This window comes from Harpia harpyja, chromosome 7 (genome assembly GCF_026419915.1).
Source record: "Harpia harpyja isolate bHarHar1 chromosome 7, bHarHar1 primary haplotype, whole genome shotgun sequence".
Taxonomy (NCBI): Eukaryota; Metazoa; Chordata; class Aves; order Accipitriformes; family Accipitridae; genus Harpia; species Harpia harpyja.
In genome coordinates this window covers 31,162,587-31,177,699 of record NC_068946.1, presented here as the reverse complement: position 1 = coordinate 31,177,699, position 15,113 = coordinate 31,162,587, and the positions used below count along the sequence as shown (strand labels likewise).

Genomic DNA, 15,113 nt, shown 5'->3' with positions numbered 1-15,113 from the left:
TTTCTCTTCCTTTAGTTATATACACATACAAGGGGAGGAAAATATATGTATGTATTTATACAACTTATACTGTCTATATCTCAATGGTAAGTTCAATATCTTGAAGCATGGGAAAGACACATATTCAGCAGCGGGGACTGAAAGACAGCTTAGGAGCTCCTAGTTCCTCAATTTATTGTCCTGCCCGTTATTTTGTACAATTCTGCCATTCCCTGACACTTTACTCACAATTAGGCCCTTGATTAATACCCACCTGTCAACCAAAATAGCTCAAGTACCTATTACAAATTATATGGGGTTTTTTAGAAAAAGCACACACTTTTACTAATGAAGACAACAAAAATATAAGTTGTATAAATTAAATACATGTTGCAGGACAACATGATACTCTCACAAGTGAGGGATGTTCTGTTAGTTGCCTGACTTGTGATGAATCATCTCAGACTTTTGAAAATATTTCCCATCCTATGTTGCTTCCCATCATCATTTTGTGAAAGGAAATATAAAATATACTTTTAATGGGAGAATGATATGAATGAAATGCAGGACAGATTTTATTGCAGTGGATGGAAGAATGAATACTAGAAAAAATGTGTGAGTTTTTCTGAGAAGATAATGGCGTACAACATGATTTATGCAGTCTTATAAAAGTATAAAGGCTAAGACAATGAACACTGATCACAGAGATGTATGCACAGACGGGTAAGACAAACACCTCAGGAACGGCTGAATGCCAGTACAGCCAGCTGACAGACTAGATGGAGATGTGAACGGTGTTAAAGAACAAAAACATCACAATGGCAAATGGTATTCTCCTGAAGCAAATAGTACAAGCACTTTGTGGAAGAATTTGGCAGCGGTCTTCCTCACCTCGCTTTGCATGAGACTTTGCAGGAACATCCAGAACATCATGTGATTCTCCAGGTGCATCCAAATTCCTGTTCTCACTCGAAGGTCTACTGGCCTGCTCAGTCACGTGAGCAGGTTCTGATTTTTGGTATTCTTTCTCTCTTTCTGCTTTCTTGGGAGTTATTATCTTACCTATGCTTGAGGAGTAAGTAACTTCTCCATTTGCAGGGATTCCTTTCGCTGATGGTATTTTGTCTGAAAGCTTTCCCTTCTCTTTTTTCACGGTAACAGATGTGCTTTTTCCAATGCCATGTTTAGCTGATGTTTTTTCATCTGATGTACTTTCTGTCACTGGAAGTTCTTTTCCTGAAAGCGTCACTTCTTCCACAGTTAAAGAATATGTCTTTTCTTCAGTTTTATCTTTGCTGCTTTTGAGAGCTGGAGTTTCTTTATATTCATCCTGAATGGTACAAACTTCTTGAAACTGTTTTTTATCTTGACTCCCTGGTAGCTGAATGGGAACTTTCTTTACTGACTCAGATCTGTCAACTATTTCATCTTTTACTCCCTTTTCATGTTCTCCTATGGAAACTTCACCTTCCATTCCTTCTTCTGTAATCACTGTACCAAATTCTTCTTTTTCCACAGGCAGCTTTTCAGGGGCATTTGACTGTTTAATTTTGTCTTTTTTTAAGTGGGTGCTGAAGGTAGTTTTCTCTTCCTTCTCTGGTATAGTCTTTTTGCCTGTTTTTTTATCACTTAGGAGTGCTTTCCCAGTCAACAATTGTCCTGAACCCTCCTCATAATGAACTTCTTCATCTGCAGAATATTTTTCTCTTGCTTTCCTTTCCACTACTACTGGTTTAAGAACAGATGGTTTAAAGATTATGTAAGCTTTTTCTCTGGGAACCTCCTCATCTTCAGTGGGGTGTTCTAGGTCAACATCTTTTCTCAATGCTGCTTCAATCTCCTCAGACAGGTCTAAGGAATGTAGTTCTGCTGATGTAAAGTCCAGATTCTCATCTTTCTCATCATCTTGAATAATTTCCATTTTCCTTTCTTCTTTATTAAGAATCTTATCTATAGGAATTTCAGCTACTTTGGTACCAGATTTCTTAATCCATTGGATTTTATTTTGTATGCCATGCTCCTTCATAGATTCTCCAAGAGGAACTTCAGATTTCTCTAGAGTAAAACCTCCTCTCTCTTCTTCAGTTCTAAGCAAAGGAGTTTCAGCTATTCCTGCCTCTGTGATATCCTTTACAAATGAAGTTTCATCCTTAATGGAAAATTCTTCACGTTGCAAACTGATTTTTGATTTTCTCCCTTTTCCTAGAAGTCTTTTCTGGTCCCTGGGCTCATATGGCTCTCTGGGTATATGTTTAGGTACATCAGTTGACTCAATTTCCTCCTCTTTTTTATGCACAGGAATCTTTCCTTCATGAAGAACACTAAACTTGTCAGAGACTTTCTTTACAACACCTTCCCCATGAACAAGCGATTTAATTTCATCCCCCTTTTCTTCTCCAGAATCTTTTTCCGCATGTTCAGATACTATAGAAATCCATTTCAATTCCTCATCAGGTAGTGGTAGTTCATCCTTTGCATAAGTAATGTGATCTATTGCAAATTCTATTTTCTCACCTGTAAGGGTAGTCTTTCTTGAAACTATAGGTGACATTTCTGGCTCCTCTTCTTCAGGAGCCAGGATAAAGTATTTAAGAGCCACTTTCTCCTGCTCATCTCCCTCTGGCTTCAGTATTCCATCAGCTGTTTCAAGTGAGATTTTAAACTCAAGTGGCTCTGCTGTCTGAATGTCCAGAACTGTCTCCTTAGGACTTACTCTCTCTTTTACATGTAAGTGTTTCTCAACCAAAATCTTCTTTAACACAATTGACTCAGGCTTTTCTTCTTCCACTGGGGGCATTTTATCTCTATGCTTTAGTACAGATGGTGCATCAGGCTTTTCTGCAGCTACAAAGGTTTCACAGGTAATTTAGAGAGTTAAAATCCATAAGAATAAGCATCAGGAACAATATATTTTAAGACAAACTTTCCAGCTATACCTGAAATAAAATGAACATAGAACGCTTTTTCTCCACACAACAGAAAACGTACAACACAATCACAAAACAAAAGAAAGATAAGAATGGCACATACAAAGAGTACAGAAGACCTAAGCAAAACACTGTTATGGTACAGAGCATTGTCCCACTAGTTTGCCAATTTAAATCCAATCCAGGTTAAAAGCAGCAGAAAATGACAGCTTTCTAAGGCCTACTTGGCCACCTATATAAAATGGGTTAGTTATGCCACTGCATAACACCACCGAATCAAGGGCCAAGAGACATTAATGATTAGGCTTCTCAAGTTCCCAGGATCTGAGCTCTACTGTAACATGAGACCCTTTGAATGATGGGCAAGCAGCATGTACATCAGCTCTACCAGTGGCCCTCAGGCTCAAAGTGCTTCAGAGGAATTGGACTCTTCACAGCTCCTTTTTCACAGCAGGGTATGATCTGGGGTCCTAAGCATATCAAATGAAAATAGCAATACTCTAGTTCTTCAACACCACTGACACTTTTCCTCAGGACTTCAAGAACAAATTAAAAGCAGAAAACCAAACAACACAAGAATTGTTTAGAAACATGTAACCTTTCTTTTGCTCTACAGAAAATACAAGATGCAGTTCACAAGACATACATCAGGACATAAACAACATCAAGGAATCAACAGAATACACAATTTTCATAGTAGGACAATAAATAAAGGCACACATATCACCATCCAGAAACAAGAGCACAGATTCATGTCTATGGTATGTCAGAGACATTTGTCTTTTAGATTAGGTGGCAGTTCCTAGAATAACAAGGTCCTTAAATAGGACCTCAAATCTTCCTGTAATGAATAAGTTATATGAATGTATAGCTCTGCATTCTCTTTATCCTGAAGGTATTTAGGTATCTCGGAGAGAAAAATCCTATAAATAGCAGAGAATAAACATAAATACCTGCTTTCTTTCCAACCACTGGGACTGTCACTGGAGTAGTAACAGCTGGTGCTGGTTCTGCTGCTGGTTTTGGAGATTTTAGAGCTGTAGAAAAAAAAATAGGACTTCTCATATATTTGTTTTAATAAATAATTTTGTTTTAATTATGATGTTCTTTAAAACGTTCTGTAGATTGTATGAAAGTTCCAGTCTTAGTAATACTAAAGACATTTGTTTAATGTCCTTTTAGCCAGAGATCTCTGAATGGAAAATACTAGACATACAAGAAAAGCTGCACCAGTATTCATGACTAAAGAATTCTTACCTACTGCAGGTTTAGGTTCAGGCCCAGGAAGTGGGATAGCTGCTTGCTTAGGTTCTGGCATTTCAAACACAATTACAAATAGGTTAATTTACATGTTTTGTAATCCTGTTGAACATTAAAGTTAGAAGCATCAATATAGAGAGAGTTAATCAAAGACAGAATTTATTGTTTTATATTCTATTTAGCCAGAAAGCAAGAAATTAACTTGAGATGAACTCTTGTAAAGCAAAGTATAATGGAAAAAAGATGAATTTTTCAAGCACTGAAGAATTGAAGACAACAAGAAATCCAGAAGAATGCAAAGTGGTTAATCATGACACAATAGTCATGGACAGACTGGGTGATAATGCATTAGGTTAATATAGCATGATATTCAGCAATGAATATAATTTAGTTGCTGCAATAAGGAAAAAGAGCATCACATGTTTGTACCTTTAGGTGGTTCAGGCACGTGTTTCTCCTCTTTTTTTATGATAGGTATCTCAGTTTTCTTCTTAGGAACTTCTGGGACTTTAAAAAATTATTTTTATTTTGTAGGATATATTGAAACACCTTGAATCCCCAACTACAATTATCTCCAATGTATTTAAAAGTTTTCATTCTTTTTAGATGTAAACAATTTCAGATGTTCATAAAGTTTAGGAATATGTATTTTAAGAGTGAGATTTGAATAAATTAGGAACACTAAATGGGCAAAAATTTGCAAAATGCTTGGATTAACTGTTTCACTGTAGTTATATTTTTATCAGTATTATACAATATTTGTAAAGTGAAGATTGAGAAACAATCCCAAAATGCAGAATTCAGACCCAAATGTGGATGTCAAATTTGGTTGTGCTTTCAGCAAAGCTTTAATTTACACAATGAGGTTAATGCAGGCGATCTTTTAAAATCTCACTTTTATTCCTGAATTTCAGAGAATACTACTTAAAAGTGGGATTATTTTTTAAAATTATAATTTACCAGATAAATTTGACTGTAATCTAGTACCTTCAGGTTTCTTAATTTTTTCTACTGGTGTCGGTACTGGCTTAACTTCCGGTTTAGGTTCTTTTTCTGGTTTAGGTTCTTCCTCTTCTGATTTCTTTTTAAGAACTTTAAAAGAAAAGAAAATTCAGTTTTTAAAGCACAGGTAAACAAAAGAATAAGACAGTGAACAAGACAAAAGATTAAAAATATATCAACAATCATGAAGAAACAGGAATGTAAAAAATATAGTTCAATATAAATGGAAGATTTTGTGTAGCTATTCAAGATATTCTTCTGAAAGCCTTTTAAAATTTGAAGTTGTCTAGAGCAAAAAGATGCTTTTATTAACAGCAGTCCATCTGAGAGGAAATATGTCAATGTTAACTGTCCATGATAGAATAAAATTTATTATATCTTATCTAATATTTCTAATCATATTTAAATGATGACTCATTATACATAATTATGCATTAATAACTGCAGTTACAGATGATTTTCAGGGACAAAATGCAGGATTATGGATTAAACTCCTATTGACTTCTGTGAGAGAGCAAGACTGAATCTTCAAGTGTTATTTTTGCAGAGCTCAAATTTATATAATGTCTGTTTTTCATTTTACTTATTTCACTTATTTTTGTCCTGTCAGATATCCATCTTGGATATCTAATGAGACTGTCATCTGAAAAACTGAATATCTATATTTCATTATGTTGCCTGAAATTTGAAAGTCAGCTGCAAGGTACATGGACATGAATCATCCCGCTGTGATATTTCAAAGAGAATTGGAATTAGTACTTCCTTTTTCTAAGCAATAATTAAGCATGAAGTGATTCAGAAGGCTCCAGACTTTGCAGGAAAGGGGACTGATGTCCAATAGTACCATGGGGTTCTGCAATCCATGCAGTACTTCTAAGAAAACCATAAAAGAGAATACAGATGCTACATACGTGACTTTGATAACACACTGTCACTGGAAAATATTTAGGGGTCCAGAAGCTGAAGGCAGTGGAAAACTATCAACTGTAGTACAAAATTTACAGAGATTAGCAAAACAGAAGAGAGTTATAAGGAACCAGATTTTCAGTGTTCTTCTGCTCTGTTTTCACCATAGATCTTTTGGAACTGACAGATTTTCAGGATATGCCCACTTCATCCCTGCAACTATAAATGCTTTCTCCAAGAAACAGGTATCAGGTACTACATTGTTCACGTAATTTTCCATACCACACACATAAAACAATGTTACTTAGGGGAATATACTGAACAATGTTAATATGCTAGGTTTTTTAAAAGTTACTGTACCTCTTTTCAAAACAACTTCTTCTTTTGGTGGAGGAGTAACTTCGGGAATTACTCTGCGAGGTTTCTTTACAAGTCCAGGCACTTGAAAGAATATTATGCCAGATTTTATTATGCATTCATAGCAGCAGTAAGAGCTAACCAACAACTAACCATTCCAAACACACAAATCAAATGCTGGTCCACTACTGATTATTAAAAGCAAAAGGTAAAACTGCTGAGATTGAAGTTGATAGTTTTAACACTTCTTCTATATATTTTTACGTACAGTTGTCTTCTAGGCTTATGCAGAAGAGGAAATTTTCATACAAATCAACAAAAGAGAACTATAACAGTTATGTATTCAGAGAGTTATCATAGTAGCATTTTTATTTCCTTTTCCTCTTTCATTACTGGCTTATGTTACATTATCTATTAATCTGAACTATCTGTGATGTTCATAAGGATCCAGTTAGTTTAATTCCTAAACTTGGAATAGCATTAAGAAAAGATGTTCACTGCTTAGCTGCTTAGCTTGTCTTAAGCTACAGTACATATGAAAAAAATAAGGGAGTACTTTTAAAGCAGCTTGCTCAATTCATTATTCATCTCCATCTCTGGAAAATGTCCTCTCACAAAAATAAGTTACATTATAGGCAAATAATAAATTAAGTATGTTTGAACAATGCTATATATATTTAAACAGTATATTATTTTTTATTTCTCCCTAAGCAAAGAATCAACGTGAGCATCTACACAAGTGACAAAACTTCTTATAAAATCTCTCTCACTCTTCTGTGATTCTGTGTCTTGCATCTCATGAATTGCATGATGGGAGACTGAAGTGGACATTAATATAACATGAACATACACATCCAAGCTGGAGAGTCCACTGTTGAGCATAATCTAACATAGACAGCTTTTTGATATTTCTGAGCAAATGAAAGTAGATGATACCGAGAACTACAACTTTGGGCTCATGAGAGGCTTAATTTAAGTAAGATTCTTATATTAGCTAGGTACCTTTAGCAGGTGGGGGTTCCAATTTGGGAGGCTCACCAGGTTTTGCAGTCACAACTTTCTTCCTTAATTCAGGAGCTTTAAAGAAAATTATTTGAATTTTACCACACACATCATTAGATTCAAAAAAGAAAAGAACTTTCTAAAAGATGCAAACAACTGCTTAATACTACTGATGTAATAAAAAGACAAGAGCTACAAAGCTAAGATTCTGGCTGATTAAATGTTTGGAAGAAGTCAGATGATCTGTAAGAAGCACAGTTGATCTGAAACCCATGTTCATATAGTAACACCAGCAAATTATTGCTGGGGATTCTTTTCATTTGTAAGAACATGTTAAAGATAGAAGAATTATGTTAAAGATAGAAGAATGTGTTAACTTGGTTAAGATTTTTTTATGTTTTCCTCGTAACTCTTGAAAAGAACCCATGTAAACTGACTTGGCATAACACTGGTAAAAAAATTGTAAGGGACTGAGCATTAGTAAGGCGCACCGTTAGAGCCATAGTAAATTAGAAAAGAAAAAAAAAAGACCCAAATTGATATGTTTAAAAGCATGCTTTTCAAGATTCATCAGTATAATTTAAAAGGACTATATATTTGATTTCCCACTGTTAATTGTGGCTTCAGAGATTATACCTTTAAGTAGTTCTTTTGCCAATTTAATATCTTCTGTTGGTGGTGGTGGAGGTGGTGGTTTTCGCTTTTCAGGGATCTTCTTCTCAGGTTCCGGTGCTTTAAATAACATTAGGTAGATTTAGTATAAATTTACTACCCCAGTAGTTATGTGAAGACTAATGTACAAATGGAAAGGTGGTAATTTTCCATTTTCAATGAAGCCAGTGAAAAAATCTCATTGGATTAAATGGGAGTGTGAAAGAGCCTTAGGCTATTGCTTTGTAGCATGCACACAATACAAATATTCAAGCTGACTTAAAAAGAATGTTAATAACATGAGAACAAATGTGGCAAACCGAATGATGGGAAGACTCTTGTTGACAAGAAACAAAGTGAAAGCTTTTAAAATATCTGTATGTTGTACTTAGAATTAAGAGATCAGAACTCATTTCCAAAACATAATAACATGGGAAGAATTACACAGAGACCTACAACGTACAGGTACATGTGCAGAGAGTGACAGAGCAAGAAAAAACTGCACAGTAATGAAAGAAAGGTGTCTGGCAGCCTCTAAGTAGGTACTTTATATACCTTCAACTGGTAAAGCTTCTTCTAATTCTGCAACTGGAATTTCTTCTGCTTCTTCAGGCTCAATCTCCTTTATGATTTTGTATTCTTTAAAGAATATTGACAACTAGTGTAAGTTTCCGAAGATAAGATTGTTTCACATGAACAGTTATGTAGATATCACTAAAAAGAAAGCTACTCCAATAGACACAGACAAATACACATGAGGGTAAGTAATCACTCAGCATCTGTTACCTCTGCAGTTAATGCAGGCTTTTGAAAAACTACTCTTTTTCTCTGTAAGAATGAATCAGTGTTGTGTGAAGGATAGTATTTTTTAGGTATACAATATAAACTAAACATTAAATTTGTGGGTGATGTAACTGGAAAGAATAAAACCTTCAATGCTCTCAATTCATTTAGGATTATAATAGCAATATAAATACTAGGTTTTAAGAGACTCAAATTTAGTGAGAATTGATTATAATCTTAAAGAGAGACAGACTTTGCTAGGAATATCCTGTGTAGGAGCATAAGTCACTTGAAAATATTTAGTTTTGAAAGTGATATTTTGCTTCCAAATATGAAAATATAACAGTAAATACAAGAAACATAGACTGGTATCATCCAAAATATGAAGTGAACAATTTACAAACATTACAATGGGAAAAAAAAGACATCTATTTTAAGGCTTATGTTTGGAAGAACAGGCCAAAGGGTTGTCCTTACAGTAATAGCTATGATGGTATATACCTTCACTTGGTAGTGGTTCAGGTATTTTAGGAACAGCAACAGGTACTTTCTCCTCTGGGACAGGTTTCTTGGGCACCTCAGGCACTTTAAAAAATATTAATATCTTTTATTTACATGTATATAAATGTACATATGAAACATAAAAGAGACAAAGACACTTAGCACACAGAAATTACAGTAACAATGTCCACAACCATGACAGACTATGCTCCAAACAGTCTTTCCCAAGGTAGACTACATACGACTGATACATTTTATAGACTCAGTTATGAACAAAGAAAATAGAAAACATTTCTTCTCAGGAGATGCTTCCTGGCAATATATACCTTTGGTTGCAGGAGGCTCTGGTTTTCTAAATTCTGGCTTTTTAGGTGGTGTAAGAGGCACTTTCTCTTCTGGGACAGTTCTCTCTGGCACTTCAGGTGCTTTAAAGATATTAGTAGATTTTCATTTATGTGAACATTAAGATACATATCTATGTACAATAGTAAAAAGTGCAATGACTAAAAAGAGTAAGGTATTCGAAACATGAAGAATAAAATAAGTGACAGATTATTCCCTCAGATACCTAAGCACTGCCTACATCAGTGAAACAATGGAAAAAGTATTCAGAGAATAGAGAAAAGGAGAGGTTCAGTCACTGATGTATGTACCTTTAACTGAAGGAAGTTTATGTTTTTTAAGAACAGGCCTGGGCTCTGGTATTTTTGACACAGCCACAGGCTCTGGTTTCTTTGGCACAGCCACAGGCTTCTTGGGCACAGCCACAGGCTTCTTGGGCACAGCCACAGGCTCTGGGGGAACGATCACTGGCACCTCCTCTTCGTGCTCTTCCTCCTCGGCCACCTCGGGCACTTTAAAGACATTAGTTCCTTTTACTTGACCAAGCTAAAGGTCAGGCACATACAGACACAACATGACCAAATGCCGCTCTCACCCCTCCCCACAGAATGCAGAGGGGCAAAGGGCACTCAGTGCTGCAGCAACCCGGAGGGCACGGCAGGCTCTTTCGGAACACCACTGTATACCTTGAGCTGGAGGAGCTTCTGGCTCTCCAGGCTCAGCAACTGGTGCCACCTCTTCTGGCGCTTCCTCCTCCTCTTCCTCTTCCAGGACCTCTGCCTCGGGCATCTCGGGCACTTCAAAGATATTAGTGCGTTTCATTTTACATTGGTGAAAACACGTGCCAAGTAGGAAGAAAACCCAGGGCAACACAGACACACAACTTCACAACAGCCAGCTCAAAACCTCACACACACATGCAGCACTGATTACCCGGTGTGCACAACCTTGAGTGTCTCAGTTTGGAAACAGAGACAGGCCAAGAGAGGGTAGGACAACGCTTAAGAGAAGATGATTAAGTATCTTTGTTAAGTTATCCATGAAGACAGGTACCTCTGGGTGCTGGAACCTCTGGTGCTTTGGCAATGGCCGCAGGTACTTTTTCCTCGCGAGTAGCCTTCCTGGCCACCTCAGGTGCTTCAAAGATATTAGTAACTGTCAGTTTTATACATTAAACAGGAAGATGAACAATGAAATGTAAACTAGAGATGCATTCATGAAAGTAGCCAAACTGGTCTCACGGTATTGACCCGTGTCTCTCTCACTCACTGAGTCACATACACACAAACCCACACATGGGCACAGGCACAAGCACGAGCACAAGCACAGAGTGGTGATGCCAGGTAGGTTCTGTGAGAAAACTGTTGGCTATGTTGAGCTACAGCTCGAGGGTGAGGTGTGAATTAGGATACCCCGCTCTGTACTCAGCAGCCTTCCCCCCCTGGGGAGGAGACAGTGTCATTCTCAGCCCCGCTGTGACCTGACTCTTCCCTGGGAGCAACCTCAGCGCATATCTTATCTGTTGCCATTCCTCATAAATCTGCCAGTGTTTTGCATTCAGCAGTGTGGGCAGTGACAGGGTGAGGGACCCAGTATTTCACCTTTGTCCCTGTTTCTGTCCTTCTCCATTTCCATTCTTTGTTTATGCTTTTCTTTTTATTGGCTTATTTTCTTGTCCTGAGTAGCGCGCTCACCTCAATTTTCATTTCACTGTGGCAACTTCCACAGCCCGTGTGGTTCACCAGATTTTATAGCCACTTCTTTTTCATTATCAACTCAAAATTACCAGCATTTTCTTTAAACACTTGATATGCTGTCACTTCTTCTTACTGCCCTCATATGTGCATTTCTGAGTAAAAATTGGTTTTTCATTTTGAAAAGCTCATGTCTATCATATACACTAACTGAGACTGTCAAAAGAACCATGGAGACATTCACTGTGTCAATTTAACATAACAAAATTGGTCAGCAATCTGAAAAAACTTATGATCAAGTTTTAAAATATGGCATTTCAGTATCTGCTGATTCAGAATATGAAAACAAATCCACAAATTCAAAATATCATTTGGATTGTTTATACAAAACCCTAGATAGTTGAATTCCTAACCGATACATAGCACACAACGTAGACATTTCAGGTAATCACAAATGGACAGCATAACAGACATCAGAAGTAACATGTAGGACGGTAAGAGACAGCCTCATTCAGGCTGATGCACAGGGCAACAGGTACCTCGAACTGGTCCAGGTTCTGGCTTTTTTGGCACAGCTATAGGCAAGGGCTCTTCCAGAACACCTTTCTTGGGCACCTTGGGCACTTCAAAGATATTAGTATATTTTAGTTTTGTGGGCACTACAGATGTATAGGAAACAATAAGACAATCAATAATACATGCATGCAGTCTTCTTTGAGAAAGTGCTGTCATTACATTCAGTCATCAGCTACGCTTTGCTTCAAGCACATGGAATGGTCGGGGTATCAATTACGTCACACAGGAGATGGGAATTCTGTGTGTTTATTTTCTGTTTCTGAGTCAAGGTGGAAATGTAGAAAACCTATGCCCTCTTTGTAACAGCTGATTAGAGACTTATTTATGGAATCCCTCTGTATTTGAGCATCAGTCATGTATCTTTCATGACTACTTTGTCATTGAAGCTTAATTTTTTTTAGGAAAGTAACATTTGCTTTAGCATTACCACCTTGTTTCTATCAATTATTTCCATTCTTTACACCTCTTCTTCATTTTCAGTTTTCCACAGTTCCTGTCGTCTAGATTCTCCTGTTTACAGAAATATATACTTCCTCTCCTCTCTTTTGGATTATATAAGTGACCCTTTCATGTGCTAATAACATCTTCAGTAGATATTTCCAGTCTTTTGCTAGCTAATCTACCTCATGTATACTGGCAGTAACTTACTTTTAACGAGGTAGAGAACTGATACTGCTGCTGTCATCCAGTAGTACAGTCTATCAGAAAATTCAGGGGTGCAACACTATGTCCTTTAAACTGAAGACTTATTTGCAGGCTCTTTTTCAGAACAACATGTTTTTCTATTTAAACTAAACATTCAGTAAATGTTAATTCTTAAACTTTACAAAAAGTTCAGAAAGCTGCAGATATTTTTCAAGGAATCGAATTTAGTATTTCTGCCATGTTTTTGACAATCCATGTTGCTCTTCATATTTCTTAAGCACCTATCTCCAATAGGTGATCACCATAAAAATTAGTTCAACTTAAGTGCAGAAGAGCATGATATTTCTTTCTAATGATGATACTAATAGTGATGACATGTACCTTTGGCTGGTAGTGGTTCTGGTATGTTGTGCACTGTAATGGGCATTTTTTCTTGTGGGAGAGCTTTTTGGGGCACCTTGAGCACTTTAAAGATATTATTTCCTCTTAATTTCACAGTTAAAAAAATAGAAAAGGTTATAACACTTATGATAAAATTAAAGAGTTTAGATATTTCTAACACTGTGACATTCTTCTGGTGACTGGTTCGTTAGTCACATATGCAAAGACAGGCACAGCAGAGGCTAGGGGTAGAGGACACATAACAAATCTTACAGAAAAGAAGGGAGAACAAATGAAAAAATTAATTAAATCGCTAAAATAAAAAGCAGCTCCCAACAGAAGATATACCTTTAGCTAGTGGAGCTTCTTGTTTCTTTGGCACAGCCACAGGCTTCTTGGGCACAGCCACAGGCTTCTTGGGCACAGCCACAGGCTCTGGGGGAACGATCACTGGCACCTCCTCTTCGTGCTCTTCCTCCTCGGCCACCTCGGGCACTTTAAAGACATTAGTTCCTTTTACTTGACCAAGCTAAAGGTCAGGCACATACAGACACAACATGACCAAATGCCGCTCTCACCCCTCCCCACAGAATGCAGAGGGGCAAAGGGCACTCAGTGCTGCAGCAACCCGGAGGGCACGGCAGGCTCTTTCGGAACACCACTGTATACCTTGAGCTGGAGGAGCTTCTGGCTCTCCAGGCTCAGCAACTGGTGCCACCTCTTCTGGCGCTTCCTCCTCCTCTTCCTCTTCCAGGACCTCTGCCTCGGGCATCTCGGGCACTTCAAAGATATTAGTGCGTTTCATTTTACATTGGTGAAAACACGTGCCAAGTAGGAAGAAAACCCAGGGCAACACAGACACACAACTTCACAACAGCCAGCTCAAAACCTCACACACACATGCAGCACTGATTACCCGGTGTGCACAACCTTGAGTGTCTCAGTTTGGAAACAGAGACAGGCCAAGAGAGGGTAGGACAACGCTTAAGAGAAGATGATTAAGTATCTTTGTTAAGTTATCCATGAAGACAGGTACCTCTGGGTGCTGGAACCTCTGGTGCTTTGGCAATGGCCGCAGGTACTTTTTCCTCGCGAGTAGCCTTCCTGGCCACCTCAGGTGCTTCAAAGATATTAGTAACTGTCAGTTTTATACATTAAACAGGAAGATGAACAATGAAATGTAAACTAGAGATGCATTCATGAAAGTAGCCAAACTGGTCTCACGGTATTGACCCGTGTCTCTCTCACTCACTGAGTCACATACACACAAACCCACACATGGGCACAGGCACAAGCACGAGCACAAGCACAGAGTGGTGATGCCAGGTAGGTTCTGTGAGAAAACTGTTGGCTATGTTGAGCTACAGCTCGAGGGTGAGGTGTGAATTAGGATACCCCGCTCTGTACTCAGCAGCCTTCCCCCCCTGGGGAGGAGACAGTGTCATTCTCAGCCCCGCTGTGACCTGACTCTTCCCTGGGAGCAACCTCAGCGCATATCTTATCTGTTGCCATTCCTCATAAATCTGCCAGTGTTTTGCATTCAGCAGTGTGGGCAGTGACAGGGTGAGGGACCCAGTATTTCACCTTTGTCCCTGTTTCTGTCCTTCTCCATTTCCATTCTTTGTTTATGCTTTTCTTTTTATTGGCTTATTTTCTTGTCCTGAGTAGCGCGCTCACCTCAATTTTCATTTCACTGTGGCAACTTCCACAGCCCGTGTGGTTCACCAGATTTTATAGCCACTTCTTTTTCATTATCAACTCAAAATTACCAGCATTTTCTTTAAACACTTGATATGCTGTCACTTCTTCTTACTGCCCTCATATGTGCATTTCTGAGTAAAAATTGGTTTTTCATTTTGAAAAGCTCATGTCTATCATATACACTAACTGAGACTGTCAAAAGAACCATGGAGACATTCACTGTGTCAATTTAACATAACAAAATTGGTCAGCAATCTGAAAAAACTTATGATCAAGTTTTAAAATATGGCATTTCAGTATCTGCTGATTCAGAATATGAAAACAAATCCACAAATTCAAAATATCATTTGGATTGTTTATACAAAACCCTAGATAGTTGAATTCCTAACCGATACATAGCACACAA

At 37.7% G+C, this 15,113-nt stretch overlaps 1 protein-coding gene across 25 annotated transcripts in view; it reads right to left on the bottom strand.

The window, feature by feature from the left end:
* Positions 1 to 15,113, bottom strand: part of TTN (titin) — a 245,697-nt gene that overhangs the window by 101,099 nt on the left and 129,485 nt on the right. For 23 of the 25 annotated variants that reach the window (XM_052793469.1, XM_052793487.1, XM_052793478.1 and 20 more), the window contains 8 exons: positions 13,676 to 13,786; positions 13,355 to 13,501; positions 7,434 to 7,508; positions 6,435 to 6,515; positions 5,154 to 5,258; positions 4,596 to 4,673; positions 4,164 to 4,217; positions 3,860 to 3,943 (listed from right to left, as the gene is read on the bottom strand). In XM_052793469.1, coding sequence (XP_052649429.1) covers positions 3,860 to 3,943; positions 4,164 to 4,217; positions 4,596 to 4,673; positions 5,154 to 5,258; positions 6,435 to 6,515; positions 7,434 to 7,508; positions 13,355 to 13,501; positions 13,676 to 13,786 — 735 coding nt within the window. Of the gene's footprint in view, positions 1 to 3,859; positions 3,944 to 4,163; positions 4,218 to 4,595; positions 4,674 to 5,153; positions 5,259 to 6,434; positions 6,516 to 7,433; positions 7,509 to 8,069; positions 8,166 to 13,354; positions 13,502 to 13,675; positions 13,787 to 15,113 lie in introns of all 25 variants that reach the window. The other 2 variants (XM_052793488.1, XM_052793490.1) reach the window with 2 other exon arrangements.